This window comes from Musa acuminata, chromosome BXJ2-11, assembly GCF_036884655.1.
Source record: "Musa acuminata AAA Group cultivar baxijiao chromosome BXJ2-11, Cavendish_Baxijiao_AAA, whole genome shotgun sequence".
NCBI classification, from domain to species: Eukaryota; Viridiplantae; Streptophyta; class Magnoliopsida; order Zingiberales; family Musaceae; genus Musa; species Musa acuminata.
In genome coordinates this window covers 1,724,442-1,749,817 of record NC_088348.1, presented here as the reverse complement: position 1 = coordinate 1,749,817, position 25,376 = coordinate 1,724,442, and the positions used below count along the sequence as shown (strand labels likewise).

The window sequence follows — 25,376 nt, the reverse complement described above, 5'->3', positions numbered from 1 at the left end:
AGTAACTCAAAAGTTCTCGGTATATATATACATATATATATATATATATATATATATATATAGCGATGTAACGTTTGGAGAGAGAAGTCATATCGGACAAATGGCAATGAAGTGTTAGGCATGTGGTACCGAGATATGAACCACATGATAGTGAGGTATTGACCTTATAGCTTTGAAGTGAGCCATGTGGTAACTCAAAAGTTCTCGGGGTATATATATATATATATATATATATATAGCGATGTAACGTTTGGAGAGAGAAGCCATATTGGACAAATAGCAATGAAAGTGTTAGGCATGTGGTACCGAGATATGAGCCACATGATAGTGAGGCTTTGAGGTGTCAGACACATGGTAAAAAGAAATCGACTCCGACGATGATGTGTCGATCATATAGGTGTCGATCAAGTGAAAGTGAAGTGTCAGCCTCGAGTGTTGGTCATATGGTAAGGTGGTATCATTATTCATATATCACCATTATAATTAGAACAAGATTAAATCATGATCCAAAAATAAGTAAATTTTACAAAAACAAACACCTACTATAACAGCGAATTCCAAATCCTCTTTTGCAGCCCAGACTATGCTGTCATGTAACAAAAAGCTCCACACTTCCAAGTTAAAACTTCTCACCCAAAATACTATCATATATCGGTGATGACTGAATCAGCTCAATTCAATATAGGTCTTAACTAGTCTGATGTGGTTTGAATGTTAGTTCAATAATTAATATGTACGATGGCCGAGATCGAATGAGATTTTCGATCGTAATCTCTCTGATGCTCTAATTAGTATTTTAAATAAAATAATAAAATAATAAACAAATTAAAAATAATTAATAATTAATCTTAGTCACTATGATACGATGGAACGACGACAGAAATGTATGAGTTTTAGTTTAAGCTCTGACATAGCAATTAGCCTCGATGGAAATCAAGGATGCAGAGATCCATAGTTTAAATATGAACAAAATAAAAAAATATATATGAGTTTTTTTTATCATTTTTTTTTAAAGTCAAACAAGAGAAACAATTTATTTTTTTTTCGATTTTATATATTTTTAAAAAAATTACAAAAGCAAATTACAAATTTGTTTTACAAATATCTACTGATTAATAGAAATAAAAAATATCAACAGAAATCAAAAAGATTTTTTTTATCCAAAATAATAATTAAAAATTTGAGAACGAAGAAGAGTGAGAAGCTTTGGGTCCACAGATTTCTTCTGCTCCTCTCTCTCCTCTACTGCTCTACCCGGCAACGCACGTCTTCTCCACATTGTCCCTGTGGTCCTCGGACGATCATCGCTTGGTCCTTCCGAATCCTCTCTCGTTGACTGTCTCCCCCCTTCTCGTGGTTCCACTGGTCCAAGTCCTCTCGACTCTTCGTATTAGAAGATTTGCTGGCCTCATATGAGCCTCTTTAATTCATATAAATTTAAATAACATATCATTTTAGAAGAAACACCACAGGTTGGCCGTGGCAATCATGGTTCCGTCTATTTTTCGTCATGCCTCTCTCGTGATGGATGATAACAGTTAAAATCTTTCGTGTTAACAATCTCAACAATAGTCAAGATCTTACTAAGTACATGATGAGATATAGTAAAAAATCCTCCTCCGTTGAGGAAAATTCTCCTTTCAAAACATGTGAAAATTCTTCATTCAAAACATGTATAAATATGGAGTACTATTGCTGAGGTTGTTATCGTGAGAAATCTTGATTGTTATCAAAGGGAAGAAGAAACGTAGCTTACCGTCATGATTGTCTACTATCAAGGTTACCCAAATGTTACGAGTCTCTTGAGAATAATTAGAGATGGTGATATTAAACTTCAATAATTCATTAAAAATATTAAAATTATATAAATTATCAAAATTTCTTAGTTTCATAAATTCTAAATCTTTCATTTACCACAACGCCTTTAATTCTGACTCTAAAGCCTCATATTTACTAAACAAAAAGTTTATTATTTTAATATTTCTACCTTCAGTCTCTAAATTAAAAATTAAATATTAAATATTATGTGAATTATAAAATCAATAGTGATGTTGTCAGCATTCACGGAAAGATATGAGAATACTATCCATGCTAGCGATCCATCTTGTAATAGATCAATTAGTTATGAGATCTTGATTTGCTTCGAATTAATTTTGTCAATTTTTTAACCATTCATCATTTATGAAATTCATCCGAAAAAAATAGTTGCTAACATAATAATTATCGATGTGAGTGATCCATCTTATCTGACTTAACCGACTATGATATTTTATTTGTCTCAAATTTACTTTTATTCAAATTTCTTGAATAATTGCTAATCATGAAATTCATTAATTGAAATAATTATTTGTAGAAATTTATGTCGCCTTCATCTTAAAAAATATTAGACAATTCATTAAAATTTATATTGTTTGGATTTTTTATGGTAGTGCTCTTTACTTTAATATTGATATAATCTTTTTAGCTTTCAACTTTTAATATTTTATTTAGGTTTGTAGATTTTCTTAGTAGTTCCATCTTAGTAATGTATGTATTTAATAAGTCAAATTTTGATTGTCTATTCTAGAATAAATATCCAAATCTAACCATAGCCCTTTTAGATGGTTTTCTTCTAGATCATCCCTCGCAAGATCAAGTTCCTATAAAATTAAGTCGAGGATATTTTCAACTATAACCCCTTTGACAGTCAAATCGGTTCTTTAAGCTTGTATTGAACAAACTAGTCAAATTAAGTAGGAGTTCAATTCAAGTCGATGCTTTGAGCTTATGTCGGTTGCTCTCAACCCCTCTAAATTAGCTTTTCTATTTTTTCTTTTATTGAAGGGCTCCTTTTGATGTGTGGGGCCAATTGAACATAATGTAAATACTTTTTTTTGAAGGAATAAAATAATTTTTCAATTCGCTTGAATGTTTATATTGAAGTATAATTATATTGAAGATTGATATACTCTCAAGGATAGTACATGTTTCAAGACTTGGAGATATCTTATTTGTAGTGCCTCGATTTTTTCGACCTACATTCACTCACAATTCCTCTTTCTTCAAGATCATTAGTTTTTATTACTAACCTTATTTCTAACAGATGAAGATAAATAATATTTATATATATATTTTTCTTTTTGAGCTTAGAAAAGAAACATTATACTCACTATTTTACAATATAATTATCACATCTAATACTTTGTATCGTAACTAAGCTCAAAAGAGTAGAGAAGACTCAAACAAAACTCAAATAGAGAATTATAATATTTCGTAACCTCAAAAATAGATGCACCATCAACAAAGTCTGAGTACAGTATTTATAGTCTTCACAATACTTAAAAAATATGATCAAAATTTTAAATTTTTAAAATTTTAGAATACGAGTGACATTGATATTTAATAATACTACTATCTTAACCTTTGATGTCACAATTCTGAACTATGATGATTTTATTATTATAAAATTTAAATTCTCGATAATATCACTATCACCCCATGTGGTATTACCATAGTCATTAATAGTACTACAATCGAAAAGGTCGACAAAGCATTGTTTATCAACTTTCTATCTTTTAGCATGTCAACTTTGTCGCGACATATGATTTTTAGTGTGATATTCGATCCTTATTCCACAAAGTTTATTTTTGATACATTGAGAAATTCTTATTTTTAATTTCGATAAAATAGTCTTTCGACATAATTTTCGACTCTTACTTCTAATTATTATATTATATATATATATATATATATATATATATATATATATATATATATATATATATATATATATTATTTAGATATTATATATATAATATCCAAATAATATTCAAAATATATATAAATATAATAATTAAAGAATTATCCTCCTTCTCGCCGCGACTCCGCAGTCACTGTGATCCTTGTCAATATCTCCGTATTCACCGTAGAGCATATTTATTTATTTATTTATGAAAAGGAGGTATTCTTCGATAAATTCTCCCGTGCGATCTGAAAATTTTATCTTATCCAATAAAAGGCTTGCAGGCCGGATTGCGGAGATTCCCGTACGTATACATATTAATGCTTGTCTGCGTCCTTCTCGAGGAAGCTGACGTAAGTGCTGCTGTAATGGCGATTCTTATAGCAAAAGCGATGGAGCTGCCATGCTTGTCGGTAGAAAGTATGCTTGTTATTTCTCTGATCGTCAATGGATATGGCAGCGAAGCCACTCGATTAATTGCACACGGACGTCATCGGGTTGAGTTACTCGGACGATCTCAATCCAAATACGACGAGCTTATAATTTTGATGACCTGTCAATCAATAAAGAAAAGGAAAAAAACAAAAGAGTGGACATGATTGACTTCCATATCCAAAGCTAGTACATGACCTCCACCATGGCTCGCCCAACAGCGCACTCTGAACACTGATCCTCGCAACAATGGAGGACGGCGAGCGCCAACACGTGGTTCTCTTCCCCTTCATGGCCCAGGGCCACATCACTCCCTTCGTCGCCCTCGCCGAGCTCCTCCGCCGCCGTCGTCCCACTCTCATCGTCACTCTGGTCAGCACCCCTCTCAACATACAAAAGATTAAAAGTTCGTCCTGCCCTCCCTCCCTCTCTTCGATTCGACTTCGCTCCATTCCTTTCTCCCCCGCCGCCCACGGACTCCCCCCTGAAGCTGAGACCACCGGGGCCATCCCCTTCCACCAGATCGTCACTCTCCTCCATGCCTCCCGGTCCCTCCAGCCCGCTTTCGAGCAGCTCATCGAAGACATAACGCAGGAAGACGGCCGTCCGCCTCTCTGCATCATCGCTGATAACTTCTTTGCATGGAGCGTCCACGTTGCGCGCCGTTTCGGAACTTTTCATTCCATATTTTTCACCAGCGGAGCTTATGGCACGACCGTTTACTCCTCGCTGTGGACTCACCTACCCCACAGAAAGACGAATTCCGACGATTTCCCGCTACCTGAGTTCCCCGATACCATCATCCACCGCTCGCAGCTCCCGAAGCACCTGCTCATGGCCGACGGCACCGATCCTTGGTCGGACTTCCTTCAGGGACAGATATCTCTCTCGTCGGAAACCGATGCCGTGATCATCAACACCGTCGAAGAGGTGGAGAAGACTGGGTTGCGGATGCTTCGCAAAGTGCTTCCGTGTCCCGTTTGGCCCGTCGGTCCAGTGCTCTCTTCGCTCTCTTCCCCTTCTTCAGCCAGCGCTGGTAACGATCACATCATGAAATGGTTGGATTCGCAACCGCCGGCATCCGTGTTGTACATCTCATTCGGCTCGCAGAACACCATCGCCGCGCCGCAGATGAAGGAGCTGGCGATGGGGCTGGAGGCGAGCAGGACCCGGTTCTTGTGGGTCATCAGGCCTCCTGTGGGGTTCGATGTCAAGGGGGAGTTCAAGGCGGAGTGGCTGCCGGAGAAGTTCGAGGAACGGATGAGAGACGAAGGGACAGGGGTGTTGGTGCACGGTTGGGCACCGCAGCTGGAGATCTTGTCGCACGCGTCGACTGGCGGGTTCCTGAGCCACTGCGGGTGGAACTCGGTGCTGGAGAGCTTGAGCCGAGGCGTGCCGATCGTCGCGTGGCCCCTGTCGGGGGATCAGCTGTACAACGCGAAGATCATGGAGGAGGAGCTGGGGGTATGCGTGGAGGTAGCGAGGGGGAACATGGAGAGCTCCAAGGCGGACAGGGTGGTGGTGGAGAAGGTGGTAAAAGAGGTGATGCACGGAGGACAAAGGGGGAAGGAGATAAGGAGGAGGGTGGAGGAAGTAAGGGGGCTGATGAAAGAGGCATGGAGGGACGGACCCGGGTCGTCGGTGAAGGGGTTGAGCGAGTTCTTCCGAGCTGCGGCTTCCATGAGAGGTGCCGGGATGAAGATGTGACGCCTACATTTGCAGTACCAAAGTCGACTCCGTGTGACTGTTACTCTAATGGCCTTCAAGTATTGACTACCTTTTAGTTATTTAGTGTTATAAAGACTAGAATCTACCAGGACACGTGGTGCTGACAGTCAACGACAATCCCGATGGATGCCATCTGGCTTTTGTCTCTTCTGCTTAGCATTTAGCATTTCATTGCGCATTATTGCAAGAGTCGTTGTGGCGTGTTTTTCTACACCAGCTGGTCGTAACTGATCTTTGGAAATTTGACCATTCATTGCCTGCAACTCAACCTACGCCGCGACGGAAAAGCTTGGTTCTCTTCTTCTATCGAAAGCACGCGATGGTGTCATTTGTCCGTATCTTGTTTTCTTACGTCGCAGGAGGAGACGATAGAGCTTGATATAGATGATAGATTCACGTGTGGATCCCGTCATATTTCTTCGTTCTAAACTCACTTAAGTGATTATTAGAAAAAGTTACTTTTAAATTTAGATGCCCTCTAATAGATTCATTCATTGCTCGGACCAGTAATCATGAACTAGCTGTCAGCCAATTAATGATTTATCTTATTTACGTATTTTTATCAAATAAAATTTATTTATTTTTAATCTGATGATGCCTCTCTAATTTTTTTTTATACGAGAAATTCTTTTTACACAATAAAAATATCCTATCAACCAACCCAACTTTTAAACCCGTTCAATTAAACATGCCTCGTCTCATTCCTCCTCCGTCGTTACCTTCCCCTCGTCCTATTTCTTGTCCTTTTCATCTATCTCCTTCCTCCTCGTTTATCTTCTTCGCTTTTGCCTCCATCCCTATATCGCCCTCCTTTCTCATACTCCGCCCCATCTCATTCCTTCTCCTCCTCCTCCACCTTCTTCCCTTTCGCTGTCTCTTTCTTCCCTCCCACCTCCACATTTTCCTTATCATTTGCCTGTCTTCTCCCTTCCACCGTCTCCTCTTTCTCGACTTCCTCCCTATACTATTTCTTCTCTTCCCATTTTGCCTTCCTCTTCTTGTCATTCGTCTTATCTCATTCTCTTTTTTTTTTTTTCGTCCTACGTAACGAGATCTGTTTGTGAAATTTTTATTTTTTTAAGGATCTAACTATAAATATTAAATTATTAGAGATTAATTATAAAAAGTATAAAAATAAGGTTTCCTTGCCGCCGCCTCTCTCACAAGTAAAAGAGAGGCTGTGTGGGAGTGAGGGAGAGAGAAACATGAAAGTTCAAAGAATAGAGAAGAAAGAAAGAAATGGAAGAGAAAAAAGAGAGGAAAGTGAGAGAGGATCTCGTGGGAAGAAAGGAGAGGAAAAAAGAAAAGGAAAGAAGAACAGAAGAAAAACGAAAGGAGAAAGAAAGAGAAGAATAAGAGGAAAAAAGCTTTGGAAAATATGTTGAGGACATAGTTTGATATGAGATGAAATTAAATCATGTCAAAAAAAATTACATTAGGTATATTTTTGAATTCCCTTGTCTACCTACTGATTAGATAAGTGTATAGATCTATAAATTAATTGATTTTGATGTTCTTAGATTATTTGATATTTATGTTGCGAAGAGAATAGAAGATTATAAAATTGATCATTTTAGAAAAAAAACCAAAGAAAGTTTTTTTTTGACGATTTTAAGGTCATTAATATAACAAATAAGAAACTTCCAAGTTGTGATCGAGTGTAAAGTAGTTCAAAAAAAAAAAAAATAACTTAATCGATTTGCATGAAACCTATTCAAACTCCTACAAAAGTTTTAGCATATATTGGTAAGATAATTAATAGGATGTTTTGTAGTTTTTGAGAATTTTAGTGTCATTAATATAAAAAAGGGGGAATATTTTGAAACACATAATTTAGTTCAAATACGAGGGTAACTTGGTGAACTTTCACATAAACAATCCAAACTCTTCGGATATAATTCTAAGATTTTTAGTAGTACTTTTTTTTAAAAGTGATTAATTATCAAAATAGAATATTTTTGTTTGAAACTTTGAATAGTATAACTTAAATAAAAACTCAGTATAACTTGGTGAACTTTCACCAAACTAGTTTGAACTTCTTTGAAACTATTAGGAAATGATTCTAAGATAATTAGTAGTATTTTTCTTTTCTTTTTTTTTTGAGAAATTTATAATGATTAATTATCAAAATTATATATTTTTTTATGTTGAATCCTTGAAGGAGAGTGTAACTTAGTTTAAAAACAAGTGTAACTTAGTGAACTTCCACCAAACCACTCCAAACTTCTTTGGAACTATTAGAACATGATACTAATATCATTAATAGTATTTATTTATTTTTAAAGATTTTAGAATGATTAATTATCAAAATTTGATTTTTTTTAGTTAAATATGTGAACATTTTAAAACGAGTGTAACTTAGTAAACTTTCATCAAGCCAATTTGAATTTCTCCGGTACCATTAAGACATAATTCTATGGTGAAGTAGTATTTTTCTTATTTTTTAAGAATTTTGAAGTGATTAATTATCAAAATTAGATATATTTTCAATCAAATATGTGAACAAGAATAACTTGGTGAACTTTCAGTAAATCAATCTAAACTTCTTTGAAACTACTAGAATAGGATTTTAAGATGATTAGTAGTATTATTTTCTTTCTACTTTTGAGGATTTTAGAGTGATTAATCATCAAAATCAGATATTTTTTGGATTGAATCTATGAACAAGTGTAACTTAAATAAAAAACGAGTATATTTCGGTAAATACTAAACTAATCCAAACTTCTCCAAAACTACTAAGGGCATGACTCTAAGATGATCAGTATTTTTTTTTTTTTATAGAATTGTAGAATGATTAATCATGGAAATTAAGTATTTTTTAGATTAAATGTGTGAAGGAATGCAACTTAGTTTAAAAATGAGTGTAACTCAGTAAACTTTCATCACATTAATCTAAATTGAGAAATTTCATCGTACTAATCCAAACTTCTCCAATAACTACTATAATATTATTCTAAGATGACTAACAGTATTTTTTTAGAATTTTAGAATGATTGATTATCAAAATTAGGTATTTTTTAGGTTAAATCTTTGGACGACCATAACTTAGTTCAAAAATGAGTATAACTCAATAAACTTTCATCCAACTTATCCAAACTTCAACATAACTAGTATGACAAGATTTTAAGACGATTAGTGTTACTGTTTTTTTTTTAGTATTTTAGGATGATTAATATAATTTGGCACGATGTGGTAGGATTGTAAGATAACTCAACTAGAACATGATTTAACTCAACTAAATCCACTTTCATAACAAGGTTTAGTTAAAAAACGAGTATAACTTAGTTAAAAAATAAAAAATATCAAAACTTTCACAAAACTAATAGGATATGATTGTAAGATAATTAGTACTATTTTTATTTTTTGAGGACTTTATGATGGCTAAATATCAAAGTTAGAGAATATTTTAAAAGATGTTATGATCGAGTGTAACTTAGTCCAAAATGAGTGTAACTCGATGAATTTATGTGAAACCTATCCAAACTTCCATATAACTATTAGAACATGATTTTAAGATAACTAGGAATATTTATTTTTTTTCTTCTATTTTTTAGTATTTTAGGATAATTAATAGAATTTTATATGTTGTGGTAAAATTGTAGGATACTACCCCAATGGTATTACCTTAACTAAATTATGATTCTTAACCAAAATCTACCTTGAGAACTCAACTAAAGCATAATTATAATAAGGATTATAAGATCGATTGCACATTGATAACTTCATATTCAAAATTAACAATAGTTTCCAATGTTAATGTTTCGTGACACATTTGCCAAAAAATTTTATATATATATTATTTATAAAAAGACCACCTCCTATACTCAATATAGATAATAAAAAACTATAATCAAAATTAGGTTATATAAAAAAACTGAAGATTCAACATTGCTTTACAATTGATAATATTGAGTTAGACAACCATTGAAAATTGCATGAGTATCAATTGTGACTTAATTGTTAACACTTTGTAGTTCAAGAGTTTTCAAATGTTCGCCTTTGTAAAACCACTCGATTCTTATTTGAAATCAAGCTTCATATGACTAATTATTCAAATTCTAATCAACGCGACACAACTATGATCGCCAATACAGTGGTAAAGCTTTCCATGAGCGCTTCATGATTGTGTTGGTAAATGTTGTAACAATGCAACCTTGCCAAAGCAGTCAGACTTGGTCGACGCTGTTAAGGTTTCAATGATGCATTAGTGACATCTTTCTCTAATAATTTTTTGGTGACACAACAACAACACCCACGAACACATCAACAATGTAGCGAAGGAGGGGGAATGAGGTGAAGAAGGAGAAGCATGAACGAGATGAGGCAGAGGGAAGGGTTGATCCATGCAGTCTTGTAGACTTGAATCACAATGATTCAGACTAGAGTAGAATAACTTTTATAGTGTGACATTATGGCTCGTCCTTGTGACTCTTCAACATCGTTACATTGAGATGCGCATGTGGCATGTCTCAGTCCAAAACGGCAAACAAAGAGATGGCATGCCACGGTCAATCCCCGTCTTTGGCTTCACGTCGCGTCCCACTTATGCCTCAGTAGTGGGTTCGATTGCCTATAAAAGTACCATCACTCAATCATATTAGTCATGACAACGTAGAAGTAGAATCACATTAAAACTATCGACAAAGTACAAGTCCTTCGTATAGCTTTATCTCAGAATCAATTTAATTGAAGTCACGATCGGTAGCCAACTTCGTCACATCAAATCCGCCAACCGTTCGGGGCGAGAATTCATAGCACACGCGGATATATATACGCACACTACCACAAAGGCCTTATTACCATCACAAGAAAACCATAGTCCTCTCTAATGGCTGCTGGTTCGCTTCCTTCACTAGTCATCGTTCTGCTACTGTCAACTGTTGTTCTTAGCTATGTCCAGTCGTGCAGCCACAGCGGGTATTTGACCGGCACCACAAGCAAATGCAACGAAGAAAAAGGCGCGGAGTGCTGCAAGGTCGGCAAGAAGTACCGCCAGTATCGCTGCTCGCCGCCGGTCACCGCAGCCACGAAGGCACACATGACCATCTACGACTTCTCCGAAGGCGGCGACAGCGCCGCTCCTTCCAAGTGCGACGGTGAGTACCATTCCGACCACGAGATGGTCGTCGCGCTGTCCACCGGCTGGTACGAAGACGGCAGCAGGTGTGGCAACACCGTCAGGATCGACGCCAATGGCAGATCTGTGCTGGCCAAAGTTGTCGGCGAGTGCGACTCGGTGAACGGCTGCGACGAAGAGCACAACTTCCAGCCTCCCTGCAGGAACAACATCGTCGATGCGTCTCGAGCAGTGTGGAAGGCGTTGGGCTTCTACAAGTCGCACAATGGTGACTACGACATTACTTGGTCAGATGCATGATCCCGGAGAGCTTCAAGCTCTGCTATATCTATCTATCTATCTCAATAACATCTCGATCCATGGGCAACGCCCAGCACCCTGCAGTCCATGTAGCTCGAGAAAGCCGTCCCCGGTAACTGCTAGCCTAAATAGATGGAATACTCTGCGTTACTCCATGCACCAACTTCAGCATTGTATCCTCGAAGACGCCGAGTCATAAAAGATGAGGCCAAATCTCCTAAATTTCTGCCGAATCATAATATATATCTATCTAATATCGGTACTGTCCAAGAGTGCCTTTCTTTTCACTACGGTTTGCAAGAACTTTTCATGGAAATACTCAACATGATGTTTAGAGAAGTGAACATCTAGGAAGAGGAAGAAAAGAGAAGATACACTAATAGAATGGTAAGATGATAGAGAACTCGTGTCTTCTAGCAACAGTAGATTAGTTGACTGCTAACGAGTAGGGCAGTAATCGATGGCTCTTCGAGTTGTCACCAACACTCGTACCCATGTATGCTATGAAGGAACGCGTTTGTATCGAGCAGCCATCGACCAGGCTGGAGTCTGTGCATCATTGCGAGTGGTTCTCTGGTGAGCCTATTTGCAGTTGATCTCCACTTGGTGGAAGACAATTGTAAGGAGAAAAGCATGTGATTCTCATTTAGTGGGTGATTCATTAGAATAATAGCAATAGATGTGATTCTCTCTATACGCAATGCGCGCGAATATTTGATAGTTGAATGAATGTTCATAAAGAATGTGATGGACATTGGCGATGAGGTTACCGTCCTCCAAAGCCTAAATAATTGAATGACACTTGCAAGCATATGATAGATGGTGACCCTCCATGATTACTACTACACTTCTAAGGTCACTAAAGATGGCTGATATGATGCATCAACCTCTTAAAAAGGTGTTTTCGAAGTAGAAAAGCATTAATAATTAGATGATTTCTTATTGATAGGAAGCTCATAGAACTCCCTATCCTACTAAAATAGTAGACACAAGGGGCCAATTTGCTTCCATCCTGATAGTGGTATGTGGAGCATTCTCATATACATCAAAGAGAATTGTGGTATGAAAGTGAGAAAAGCCTCATCGTATCTGTCATGTCAGCCACATTCCTGTTCCATTGAGAGAGAGGGTTCTGTGCAGTTTTGCTGATATGTGTTACACTAGTCTACAATCCGAGTAACGCAAGAAAGGAGGGAGGGAATTCAGCAGGAGACATTTCATCAGATCTGAGAGATGCATCGTCTATGGCAGGCGACGGGTCTCTTGGCGGGCTTCAGCTCCTCCTTCCACATCCTGCCGATGTCCTTGGCAGTCCTCACTGCGTCTGAGGAAGCACCAGAGAGGCCCCTCCTTGTGAAACCCACAGCGTAAAGCCCGGACTGTCCTTTCCACCCGTTCGGGAATGCAGTCTTCGGAAACCCATCTTTGGAGAAGAATTCACATCCCTGCAAAACCAAACAAGCGTGGGTCAATCTTCCATTCTTCCCTTTTGTGTAGAGATTTTAGTTTAAGCCTTAATCTTTCTATTCTAGACCACTTTCTCGGATGTCATTTTCTTGTTTGTACTGAAGAAGCTGTGGTTTTGGATAGTTCGCGAACAGCAGCAGTGTCTCATCAGCATTCTTTTCACTCTCAACTTCACTGGAATCAACCTATATAAAGCTCTATTTCATGTTACTGGCAATCAACTAACTTGTGTGTAATAATCTTTGTTGGTACCTGAAGCCACTGAGGGACGTTGCTTCGGTAACCTGTAGCCAAGACGACAGAGTCAATGTCGAGGACCTGGCCGTCGACGAGCGCGACTTTTCCGGGGGAGAACCTCTTGATCCCAGGAACAACCTTGATGTCGCCAGATCTTATCTTTCCAAGAGCCCCTGTGTCGAGAACAGGGGTCCTCCCCTCTGTGTTCTTGAGCGCCAGAGGACCGGTGGAAGGTCTCCTCAGGCCACACGTCTCTATGTTTCCAAGCACCAGCCACGCCAACACTAGTAGGATCTTGTCCACCAGCCACAGCGGCAACCACCTCATCAGCAGGACAGCCAACTCGAACGTCGATTTCCCGAGTACCTCCCTCGGCAGTACGTGAACCTGTAATCAAGTTTCATAAAGGAACTCCATTAAGGACGATGTTGATGGCAGAGATATGTTCGGAGTGATGACTTTCAAGCAGTGATTGCTCACCGAGTCGCGAACTACCATAGCTGGTAAGGCATCGTAGTCGCAGAGATCGAGAGAGACCTCCATGCCGGAGTTGCCACAGCCGACCACCAACACGCGCTTCCCGCGGTAGGCCTCACCGGACTTGTAGTCACAAACATGCATCACATCACCGCCGAACTCCCTGAGCCCGTCCAGCTCGGGGACTACACTCTCCGCGTTCTCGCCGGTGGCCACCACCAGCCACCTGCCGATGTACTCCACCTCCTGGCTCCGGCTTCCAGCCGCGGTGCCTGTTCCTGTGGTCCTCACCCGCCACAGGCCGCACGTTTCATCGTACCTCGCTAACTGCACCGACTGGTTGAACCGTGGGCTGATCTCCAAGTGCTTAGCGTACGACTCCAAGTAGTCGATGAACTGCTGCTTGGTAGGATACTCGGGGTAATGCTCCGGGAAGGGGAACCTGGGCAGCTGGCAGAACTGCTTGGGGAGGTGAAGCTTCAAGCGGTCGTAGGTACGCTTTTGCCAGAGGGAGGCAATGCAGTCGGACCGCTCGAGGATCACCGACGGTACGCCGTGCTCCTTCAAGCACGCTGCCACGGCCAGGCCGGACGGGCCAGCTCCGACAATGATCGGACCGTTCACCCATACACACCTCCGGGAGAAGAACCCGAATTGATCAGCCATGCTGGACATTGTACAGTAGCAGGAAACAGGGCAGAGCTAGAGAAGATTAGTTCGAGCACAAGTGACTTTAGCCAGTAGGAATTTTGGCTTCGGAAGATAGGAAATGAAGATGGCGAAGAATTGGGATAGCGAAAGGGAACTAGAAGAGAGACTTGCGCTGAAGAGGATGATGCTTAACAGGAAGGGGAGGTGTTTATATAGGGGGTGCTACCACATTACTCATCCGAGCTGCATGTTCCTGCAGTATAGAGAAACAGGTATAGTTTAGCTCCTCGAATGATAAATTTGCCGCCTCTGCTCTTTGTTTAAAGTTCATAGAGTAGTTTACTCTTTAAAATACATCAAAGACAAGGTCTCCCATGGATATATTTCTGGGAGGAGTTGATCGCGATATCTATCTAAGTTTGTGTCAGATATGTTGGCTGCTTGGAACCACCCATAGATAATGCTAAGACCGCCGTTTCATAGTATCAAACAAGAAGATGTAGGTTGGTATACAGAAAGCTAAGTTAAAATCTAAAACAGGGGAGGATTCATCTTAAGCACTTGTTTGATCAATCATTTTCAGATGGATGTCGCTTAACTATTAGCCACTGTTTTCTGCTGCTGCTGCTTTTGGTTGATGGGGATCGATAGGGGTTATCGTTTTGACATCTTGCTGCATTAATGTCGATCGATAGATCTGTCAGAAAAAATTTCCTCCATCAATTGTTCCTCGCAAGAGCCACAAACTCCTTCGTCATAGTCAACAAGTGGTTGAGATCATTACTGTTGTCATAATAGCGGTGCCCTGTTTCCGCAAGGCCTCACGTAAGAGCTTTCGGAGCCTGATGGCTATCTTCTTCCTATGGAAGAACGATGCCTACATGATTAAGGCGACATAACACGAATGGATGGATTTGCTCGTCTTTTATTTCTAGTCTTCCATAAAGTCCTCCACTGCTGATGGAAACCTGACTACTTTCACAACATTAAATACAAAAGTTTGGATCCACTATTCGATGGTCCGTTCATCTATCGATCAAACTAAATAAATAGCAAGAAAAAGAAGTGAAAATGACGTGGCGAACAACGACGGGAGCACGGCCTCCTCTTCCCTACCGAGCCCTTAGTCATAATAATCCGCTACCTTGTGGGACCCACCGTCAGGAAAAAGAATCTGAGTGGGGTGGGGGACCCAGACGGCACTCGCCTTCTTCCCACGTGGTTTTACGGAGTCGGCGCCTTCCCCACCACCACGTTAATACCCTCGTTGGCCAACGCGCCATTAGACTACGTGTTCATGATGCACAAATCCTATCCGTCTCAAAGAAAGAAAAGATCCTTGATTCCAAGTTGCAGATTACAGGGTCAAAGACACCCACTGGGTGTCATCATACTACGGAAAACCTTCAAAGCAGGAGAGACAAACAATGCATCTCTGCCGTTTTACCGAGGGAGTTTGTATGCGGGGAAGAGAAGACTAAGATGTGCTGCCTTCTTTTTACATGGAATCACTTCGAGCATGTTCTAATCTTGTGCAGCTCACTTTCCGCCATCTTTGATCAATGTGATCTTAATTTCGCTAATCAGGAAGCAACCTGTGATGCTTGTGTGGTGCTCAGCTTGAAGATGAACTAAGGATTCTTGATCTTAGAGAGAGAGAGAGAGAGTGTGTGTGTGTGGTGAGGCATGTGCATGCATGAAACCTCGGTTTGCTGAGAAAAGACTCTCCTTTTCATGTCACAAGGAGAGGTAGAACGTGCAGTCCTTCCTCGAGCTCTTATTCCATAGGCCTTGAAGTGAGTAGAAGCAGCAGTTGTTGCCTCAGACAAATGGAGGGAGACTGCCATGGCCACGTCTCCTTATGCTTTGATTGAGGCTTACTTGTGCACTCGTAAATCACATTTTTACACATTAAACTAAACCATTGTTATATTCATTCACGAAAAGCTCCTAACCAGAAATCATGGGATGAAGGATGACAGCTTCTTTGTGGCTTCCAATGGATATGATGCAGGCTTTTAGGAAGAGCAGTTCAAAAGGTGGAAGGAGGGGATGTTGCTTGTTAACATTTCTAGCGGGGGAAATAAGATCCAATCTCAAAGGAAAATTTTGAGCTTTGTAGTTTTACTTAAACAGAGGTTCTTCCTCTTCATAAAAGCCTAGTTCCATATACATTGAGGAGTGTGGACCCTAATAATGGCCATGAACTAACATGAGGCATATAAAATATAGTTCTCGATTCTGATTGATGATTAGAAGGGACCCACAGGATCTTTATGAGAGGTTAGGTTATGTCTAACTCATTGAGTTCTCTATATTCTCCTTCATTTTTGTATGGATTTGTGATGTTTGATGGCTCCATGTGAGAACAAATAATTAGCAATAGATGATGGTTGAGTCAATACTACATAGTCTCTAATCATGCTCCATTAACTTTATACAAGAACGCCGTCGAGAAACCTAATTAGAAAGGTTGCCATACCTCAATATAAGTATTCCATTGACATAACAAATCCTTAATCAGAAGGATTAGTGATATTGATTCGTTGTGAGTCGGTTTAATGTTTAACTTAACTCATGGTGTTTTTTTGCACTGGGAAGATTAGACAATTGCATGTAACTCTTTTGTAGTCAATAGACTTCGTCTTCTTCTTCATGCAAGTGATCCATGTTGGTTTCCGATAAGAATGGCGCATCATTCACTTAATATAATGGAAATTATAGTCAAACATCAGGTGCTCGGTCAAACCAGAATCCAAGTTTTTGGCACATGGCATCCGGTCACAGGAGAATCAAATCATCTGGTGGCAACAGCTGCTTCAACAAATGGGGACAAGGAAAAATATGGATTCATACTCCCTTCTCATAAGACTCGTCCTAAATCCATCTAACATATGCACAGCAATGTGGGTGACCTCATCTCTTACGCTCGACTTACTTCATGTTCTCCTTTGGTCGGTAGCTAACTGCATTTAACTACCATTGGAATCCACATCCAGGAATGTCTTCTTCGTCAAAGCTCCTCTATCTAATAGAGGTTTGCATCTCCGTGGGATTTGTGCCCTTGAGGTGCATCACATGGCAGGTAAGTAATATGGCGGGGATAGAGTGTAGCACATCAGAATGCTTGCATCAATTTCTCTGTGGCCTTTTGTTATTTGATTAGCTTCATCTTCCTTGTGGATCATCTTGCTCCACGCATCAGTGGCACATGCTCAGGGCAGACTTCCTTCTACACCATGTACATGGTACCGCAAAGCAACTATTAGAGAACTCTGAAGGTGAGTTGGGTGATGCAACTCTTTGGTGATTGAGAACATGTCTTCAGATGCTTGCACGGTTTGGAGGATGGACACGTAAAGGGTTTCGATCCATCTGAACATATCTGCACAAGTAACGTCATTTCACGGAATGTATGTACTTGTGATGCTTTGAGGTCCGTAGTAAGTTTCATAGACGAATTTGTGAGAAAGATCCTCTTTTTAGATTTTTTTTTGTCTCACAAGAGGTGTCTATTTTTTAGAATTTTCAATCGATATTGTTTTCCTATTTTTCAAAAAATACTTGATGAGTCATAATAATAATTCTCATTCTTTTTTTGTGAATATGTCCATAAGTAAGATGATTTTAAAACAATGTAAGCCTATTTAAAGATACTATAACTGACATAAAATTATTATTTTTTTTATATTGAGCTGATTTTTATTAATTTATCTCAATTTTAAATAGATTCATAGTGTTTTGACGGAGATGTCAAAAATATTATGACAGATAGTGTGAATCTTATACATGCGCGTTTGGATCGATTCATCATATCGACTAGTATTGCTCCAACTATTTTATCAGGGGTATTTGAAGAATTAGAATAAATAGGAAAATATGAAGAAAAAAATATATCTCCTCGTAAATATTCATAAAGAAGAACGTTTTTTTGAGAATTCTTGGTCTAAGTTTAATTGTAGTGAACACAAGAGAACTCCCTGTGTGTAACATTGAAGCTTGAAGTGAATCAAGTTGGATATTGCACATCTTGCCTATGGAAGTACCGAGATCTCTAAGATATTTTGGAGGTGTTTGGCAGACTCATTATTATTGGCAATGCAGAAAAGAATGTATTAAGCTCAACAGTGGTGCATAATTGTTTAATCCTCTAGCAAATCTTTCCTCTTGTTTTGGGCTGCGGAGTTGCACTAATTTATGTATTTGATATTAAAAAAGAAAAGAAAAGAGGAAAGAATCAGGTGTTTTCCATTCTCAATCATGTTCTTCTATGTTGACCTCTCTACCAAGTGGTAGAACGCATCAGCTCGCTCACATGGAGATGGTGAGGGGGATCGACCGCGTAGGCGCGGCATGTGACAAGTGCAGCGACTCAATTATTTGGTTACCTTCATCCCAAGATTAGATTAGAACATGTAAGTAAAACTGCTGCTGCTGCAAGTGGACGTGATTCCCGTCATCTCTACTGCTGCCATCGGCTGGTGTTTCACTTGATCGTCAGCGTTATACAAACAAATAAAAAGCAAGATAAATTCATTATTGGTCATGGAAGAAATACAAGTCAAAAAATAAGATAAATATAAATTATAGTGTTCCATCTACCATTGGATGACAGTGGCAGAAGACCAGCTTAAAATTGCATAAAGTTACAAGTGTTAATCATCTAATCGATCATGAAACATTGCATAAAGACAATGCTACACGTCAATCCGCAAAAGTGTGATGCGTCAATATACTTTCCCAGGCGCTTAAGTTTCTCATGAATCACAGCACCCAAGATCTTAAACACAAATATCCATACTATCTCTCTAATGCTTGATTCACATTTTAAGGATGAATACGAGAGAAACAATGCTTGATTCACATTTGAAAATGAGGCTAAGTTAAAGTAACCCTTCAGAGTGAGGTATCATACGAAAGACTCCGGGAGAACAAGATGGGTGAACATGACTCTGGCAGACCCATTTGCCTGAAGAAGAACAGAGCCAGCAAAAAATTGAATTATAGTTTCTAAAAGGCATTTACTTAATTTTAAACATACAGAAAATGAGTTCTACATTATGTTCATCAAGGCGAATTTAAAACAGCAAGTATTTAATTAATTTTATAAAGCAGCTATAGGTCGAATTTATCCCTCAAATACTTGGAATAAAAGCATTCGTCCCGATATAACCATCATTTTTTGCAAGAATTTTTATACAAATAACTGGAATTATTTCAGTGCTCAAGTTCAAGGAATATGCTGGGACTTGAAATTTTATATATTAATATTAAATATAAAAAACAATACATTTTATATGAAAATTTATAAAATTAAGAAAACAAAAAACTATTAAGCATACTAACAACCAGTCATGCAATATAATCTATACATTGTAACCTCAAGTTTGAATCCACATATGAGCATCATGAACACAATTTAATATAGTAAAAAAATTTATTTTTTTAATATAATCTCGATCATCAAATCAATTAAATAACAGTTCAAACTTGATGAAAGAATAGTCATACAAGGTAGATTAAATCACCTCTTAATTTTCTGCCATTAATTAAAACAGACACCATAAATGGAGTTTAAAATCCTTAAGAACAAGGATTTGAGCTTTTAAGTCCAATAAACAACACACTATCTACCCAAAGCGCCTCACAGAATAGTAAACTTGAATATGGAGAAAAACTAAGACAAAGGTGAAAAGGAAAAACAATTAAGTCCAAGATCAAATGGGGTGACCGCAAGGAAATCGATATATACAATGTTCAAACGAGCATTCAACCAGATATGAAACATTATGTAGTTTAGTGAACAATAAAAACCCCCCAAAAACAGTGTTTAGAGTCCAAAATGACAAGAAAAGGCAGTATGAAAATTTGTTGATATGATCAATCATATCAACATTTGACCCTAAACAGGTATCAGATATATTTTTGCCTTCTATTTTGGAGCTCTTCTCTCTACAATTGTCATGCACCTTGCTTTAATGTCTAACCAATCACTAGACATGCCAGAGAAACAAAGACGTCCGTGCTGAAGATAAAAAATCCCAAAAGCCTTGCCTTGATGCTAGGATGGGAACCTAGCAAGGACCAATATTGGGCCAGGAATGGAATCTTGGTGCTGTAGAAAGTAACCAAACCACAATAAAATGAATACCGAAGAAAAACTATGAACTAAAGCCATTAGCAATAATTTTGATCTACAGCATTATTACCCAACAGACTCATTAGAAACTTAGCCCCACCGAATGGTCTAAAGCAACAAAAAATATGATACACTTTCAACATTTCTGATGAATATTTTGTTTGCTCATATGAGCAAAGGGTTTAGGAATAGGTTGGTTAAAGCTAGTCATACCAAAGGTCTATATATAGGACCATGGTCCTTGTATAAAGGTGGCATATGATAAATTGACCACATAGGTTGGCTGAAGAAACTTACCAAGCCCACTAGCATCAGAGGTCTTCATGATTCTAAGCCTCTTGACAGTGCTAAGGAACATTCTGTTAAAAGCAACAAAAAAAAAACCTAATAATTAGAGAGGCGATTAGGCCCAGGAAAAGAAAGATAAAGGAAAAGCAAATTGTAAAGTAATTTATGCAAGTCCTCCAAATGACTTCTTGCATAAGAAAGTGGACAGTAAATGCCATCATCAAATGCAACTTAAATCAATTGCAATTAAAATGGCTATTAGCATCACTGAACCGTGACACCAACAAGAAATTATTGTTTTGCACAAGCAAACCTTCCACTACTTTATGCTGATGGTCAAGTTTTCTCCTGCACTGGAATAGTATCAGTGCGAGAAACAAAAGAAGTAGCACACATACCCCCACGGAACATCACCAACTAACATCCAGTCGCCATCCCTGTCTTCATATGTGATTATGAATCCAGATGAGCCATCCAGCAATTTTGAGGTCCTTGGGCCATCATCTATCACAATAGAGTCAAGAAATCAGGCAGCATCTTATCTAAGTATCACCAGTGAAAGCCACAGGTCTAAAATGTACAGATCAATGGGCTAAATGTCCTGAAAGAAACATTATACGTAATTAAGTATACATCCAGAAACAGGAATAAAAAATATAGAGGAACTCACAAATGGAGCTACTGAGGACTAATGTTTGTCTGAGGAACATGGCCTCAAGTGCTAGCGCAAGGGTTTCATAGGAGGGATAGGAACTGAGATCCACCTTCCTCCCAATAGGATCTCCATCCAAATTCACCTTAACAAAGAGGGAATTCACAGAGGATCTTCCTTTCTTTTCAATTTCCTTGCAGCAAATTCTCTCCCCAGTTTTGTTGTTCTTGATGTTTTGAGATGCCTTCTTGTGGGCTGACGTGATGGTAGCATGCGCGGATGTGTTTTCTTTGGATTGGTTGACTAAACTGTTCATCCTGTATGCTCTTATCGGTGGCCATCCTACCACCATTTGACTGCCAAATGAAAATTTGGAAACATGAATTATATGCTGTTCCGACAAGTTAATGAAAAGAGAAAGTACATGATGTCAATACTCGATGCTCTCTTTGATTTGATCAAGCGCAAAAGTGACAAGTACAAGAGAATGCCAATAGGAAGATCCATCTTCATGGGATAACTAGAACGAGAAACTTCTTTTTGGCAAAGTCACCAAATGTGTTCTCTAGTAAATTTAACCGCTCTTTTATCCCATTGTTTCTGACACACCTAACCAAGGGACTCCACAGCTTTACCATAGTGTCTAGGAAGAATAAACATGAGTAGTTCCCATTTGATAGCTTGATGCCCATAAACCAAAAAGACAAACAGAACCAGATTTGTGCTTTTGGTGCATAGAGCAGATTCCTTTTATATTCTTGACCCTGAAGCAACCTCTCTAGCTCACACCTATTGATGATGGAGTAAAGAAAGGGCAACAGAATAAGGAAAAGAGCACAAAACACGGTGCCTCTCATGTTTATTGAAACCTCTAGTCAATGGATGGTTAATCAGCTTCTTAATTTCCTTCTTGAATTTATGTCAAACTTATCTATCCTTAATCATGTCCAATATTGAGAGCTGCTAAAGTTTCACTTTAAACTGGTTGGTAATATCTTAAAGCAACCCTTGTAATAAACTCAACTGACGTGTATTTCTTGCTGCTGCATATCCACACATCTATCTAGCAATGACGCTGCTGTAACTTTGCATATGGTCCTTGATTATCTCCGTTTAGAGCATGTTATAAAATATTCTTTGTGACTATAACTGTTACCCAAGAATTCTCAACATCCAGGAGCAAAAGCAACACTAACTCTGGAGATATGGCCTTGAACAGGAAATAAAATGTGCTATTCTTTTACTAATTTCCATTATCCTTTTCCTCACTGGTATTGGGCTAATGAAAATGGTTGGGATAATAAACATCCATCTCGTTCATACTTCGAATTTCCATTATGTTTTTCTTCACTGGTATTGGGCTAACAAAAATGGTTGGGACAATAAACATCCATCTCATACATACTTTTGGTACCCATATGACCGTCAAAGATCATTTAAGTGATCAATTTCTGGATATAGGGGGCATTGAGGACAGAACAGTTGTTGGAGTTTCCATTTCCATCTAGTGACTGCTACTCTAATGCATGACCAATCAACAACTTTTAATGAATCCTGATCATTTTCCTCTGGCCTCAATGGATTCATCTCACTCATCTACCATTAGGTACTTTTGTAGAGGATATTATGGTTTCAACTACTCCATAAAAGAACTAAAGAATTACATAATGGTGTGCTTACAGCTCACATTCAATGTAGAGCAAGGGCCTGAAGGAGTAAATTTATGGAAGCTAAGAAACTAAATGGCTAGGATAAAAGGGTTTCTACATTATATCCTGACTGTTGACATCATAATCTGAGCCATAGAAAAGAATCTGCTGGTGTTGTGAACCTTCACCAGAAATGTTTCTCTAATGTACCCTATTTCATGAAGGGGGGTGGTGAAAAAATTAGTTGAAGTGAATTTTAGTTTTTTGCCACTTAATGCAGGTGACTTTACAAATCCATGCAATTATTTACTCTCTCTCCATGTGCATCCTCCTGCAAAACCAAGATCCCTCCACTAATTTTGCACATTCTTGCATTAATTTTATCCTCAAAAAGTATTACATATTTGGAGTCTACACGACATACATGGATAAAAGGTTAATGCTAGCACACAGGATAATTGGCATAACAGATTTCTCTAATAATATCTGCATAGAAAATTAATACCCAAACTAGAAAAAAAATATGAAGACAAATTCACAAAAGTTGAAAGCTTGACCTTGATCCATTTCACTTTACAAAGACAACAAAGTTCTATAAGATAATAAAATTCACTAGCTCATGCAAGTTATTCCTGCAATGAGCCAAGAACGGACTCCCAATAGCATATAGGAAGAAGTCAACCCAATGCAAATTGAGCTAGTTAACATACTTGGCAAAAAAACTGACCAATACTCAGCAAAATACCAGATGATAATAGGTTGACACTAATGAGAAAAAACAAAAACAAAATGATCTCATACAACACTGATTTACGATGCCCTATTATTTTCTTTACATACACGAACGCAGTTGGTGTGCTGAGACCGAACCCATAGATTTTAAATAAAGCAGCCTAATCACCACTGAACTACACATTTGTAATACATGATTGTTTTACCAAACACATATATCAGGGGAAAATCATAGTAAACAGTGGGAGCAATAAAGGAAAGCCCAAAGCTAAGGATACCAAAGCAATAAAAGAAAGAGGATTTCTAATTCTTAAACACCTGAAGAAATCCATTAGCCGTGGAGAAGAAAAGGAAACGCACACCTCGGTGGGTTACTGGAGGTCTTCTTAGCCACACGGCCGTTGCACCTCTCCCCGCCCGCGATAGGTGAGGACGAGGATGAAACAGACGACGAAGAAGATAAGGGCGAAGCACGCGACCCCATCGACGGCAAGTCTTCCGCCGTCAATATTCGGCAGTAATCGGCCCACGGCGTTGCGCCGCCGCCGATGGCCTTCTTTGTCCCCAGGCTCAGACCGAGTTCCAGTTCCTCCTCCTCGTCCATTCCACCTCCAACGCCCGCCGAACCGGGGTAAGAAGAGGAGCTTACCTCGGATATCCCCACGTAGTCCTCCTCCGCCACCGCCGCCTCCGGCGTCGCCATCGACCCCGATGAGTAATCCCCGGCGGCGCCTCCGCCGAAAACCATATCGGTCGATTCCTCGACGAGGCGCTCCGAGAGTAACGCCGTCAGGAAGAAGCTGTTGGGTTTTGGTGGAGGAGTTATCGAGGAGAGGAATGGAGTTACGGAGGAAGGAAGACGAGGGCTTCCTTCCGATTTGGTTTTGGGCCTTTTCTGTTTTGTCGTGGCCCGTAGTTATAGCTAACCGAAGCTCCCCGCATGCGAACGTGTGACATCGGCCGTTGGTTTCCGCGTCGTGAGTAATCCAACGGTGGGCATCTTTAGGCCGAGGGCACCGAGGTGGGGCCCCAGAGAGCTTAGAAAAAAAGGACCGCTGAGGAACGGCCGACAGGGGTGGGCCCCGACGGCGGTGACCGCAGACGCGAAGTTTGCTCAAGCCCCGCGGGGCCCACGGCCGGCCTACACGCCTCGTACGAGGCGTCGCATGCGCGCGCTGGGATCGGCCGTCGGAGCGCCGGGGGGTGAGGCGGATGGCGCGCCCGCGCAGGGACGAGCGAACGCGAGCGCTCGCTGGTTGACGTCGTGGGGACGGGGGTGGTTAATAATTTGGAGGGGAAGGTTTTGAAAATGGGAGGAGGACGAACGGAAAAAGCGAGAGGGTGGAAGAGACCGGCATTAATGGTGTCGGGGAGGAAGGAGACAGCTGCAACGACGGTGTCGGGGGACTGACGTGCATTGAAAGCAAATTAAATCCGTTTTCGATTCGGTTTAAAGAAAATATCAATTTTATTTATTATTTATTTAATAATTCATTTAAAAAACTCTTTGGTTAGCAAATAACTATTTGATTGTTGTTGTAGCTATAAATTGACACTAAAATTTATCGTGATTATGAAATATTACGGACGTTTTAGATGTAAAAATGTTTTTTTTATCCGATTTATTTGACTTTTTTTTTTTGTCTGTGCTGACAAACACACTGTTCCGGACCTTTAATTAAAAGGATGATGATACATGGGTGAACACACCGTGGAAGAAAAACCTCGAGATACCAATTAGCTTACGTCTCCGGTGTGTTGTCACGATCTTATATGCCGAGTGATTGGACTCGTGTTGCCTTAACTTGGTAGACTAGAAGGTGATT

At 39.3% G+C, this 25,376-nt stretch overlaps 4 protein-coding genes across 5 annotated transcripts; 2 read left to right on the top strand and 2 right to left on the bottom strand.

Annotated features, from left to right (window-relative positions):
- The first annotated feature begins 4,371 nt into the window (after nucleotides 1–4,371).
- Nucleotides 4,372–6,092, top strand: LOC135627724 (UDP-glycosyltransferase 92A1-like). Its single transcript, XM_065133917.1, has one exon. It carries the CDS (start codon nucleotides 4,403–4,405, stop codon nucleotides 5,858–5,860), a length of 1,458 nt encoding a protein of 485 aa, XP_064989989.1. The 5' UTR covers nucleotides 4,372–4,402; the 3' UTR covers nucleotides 5,861–6,092.
- Nucleotides 6,093–10,693: 4,601 nt separating this feature from the next.
- Nucleotides 10,694–11,545, top strand: LOC103970843 (putative ripening-related protein 1). Its single transcript, XM_009384771.3, has one exon. It carries the CDS (start codon nucleotides 10,710–10,712, stop codon nucleotides 11,256–11,258), a length of 549 nt encoding a protein of 182 aa, XP_009383046.2. The 5' UTR covers nucleotides 10,694–10,709; the 3' UTR covers nucleotides 11,259–11,545.
- A 777-nt stretch (nucleotides 11,546–12,322) lies between these two features.
- On the bottom strand, nucleotides 12,323–14,252 carry LOC135627186 (probable indole-3-pyruvate monooxygenase YUCCA9). The gene is made up of 3 exons (XM_065133183.1): nucleotides 13,443–14,252; nucleotides 12,978–13,349; nucleotides 12,323–12,703 (listed from the first exon to the last, which is right to left on the bottom strand). The coding sequence occupies exons 1-3, from the start codon at nucleotides 14,112–14,114 to the stop codon at nucleotides 12,479–12,481; spliced, it is 1,269 nt and encodes a 422-aa protein (XP_064989255.1). The 5' UTR covers nucleotides 14,115–14,252; the 3' UTR covers nucleotides 12,323–12,478.
- A 4,393-nt stretch (nucleotides 14,253–18,645) lies between these two features.
- LOC103970214 (auxin-responsive protein IAA12) lies at nucleotides 18,646–24,449 on the bottom strand. 2 transcript variants are annotated; one of them, XM_009383893.3, is made up of 5 exons: nucleotides 23,913–24,448; nucleotides 21,188–21,525; nucleotides 20,916–21,021; nucleotides 20,527–20,588; nucleotides 18,646–19,059 (listed from the first exon to the last, which is right to left on the bottom strand). In XM_009383893.3, exons 1-5 carry the CDS (start codon nucleotides 24,296–24,298, stop codon nucleotides 18,974–18,976), a joined length of 978 nt encoding a protein of 325 aa, XP_009382168.2. In that variant the 5' UTR covers nucleotides 24,299–24,448; the 3' UTR covers nucleotides 18,646–18,973. The 2 variants fall into 2 exon arrangements, with proteins under 2 accessions (XP_009382168.2, XP_009382169.2); XM_009383894.3 differs by lacking the exon at nucleotides 18,646–19,059 and adding an exon at nucleotides 19,818–20,205 and having other exon boundaries at nucleotides 23,913–24,449.
- Between the last annotated feature and the right edge of the window lie 927 nt (nucleotides 24,450–25,376).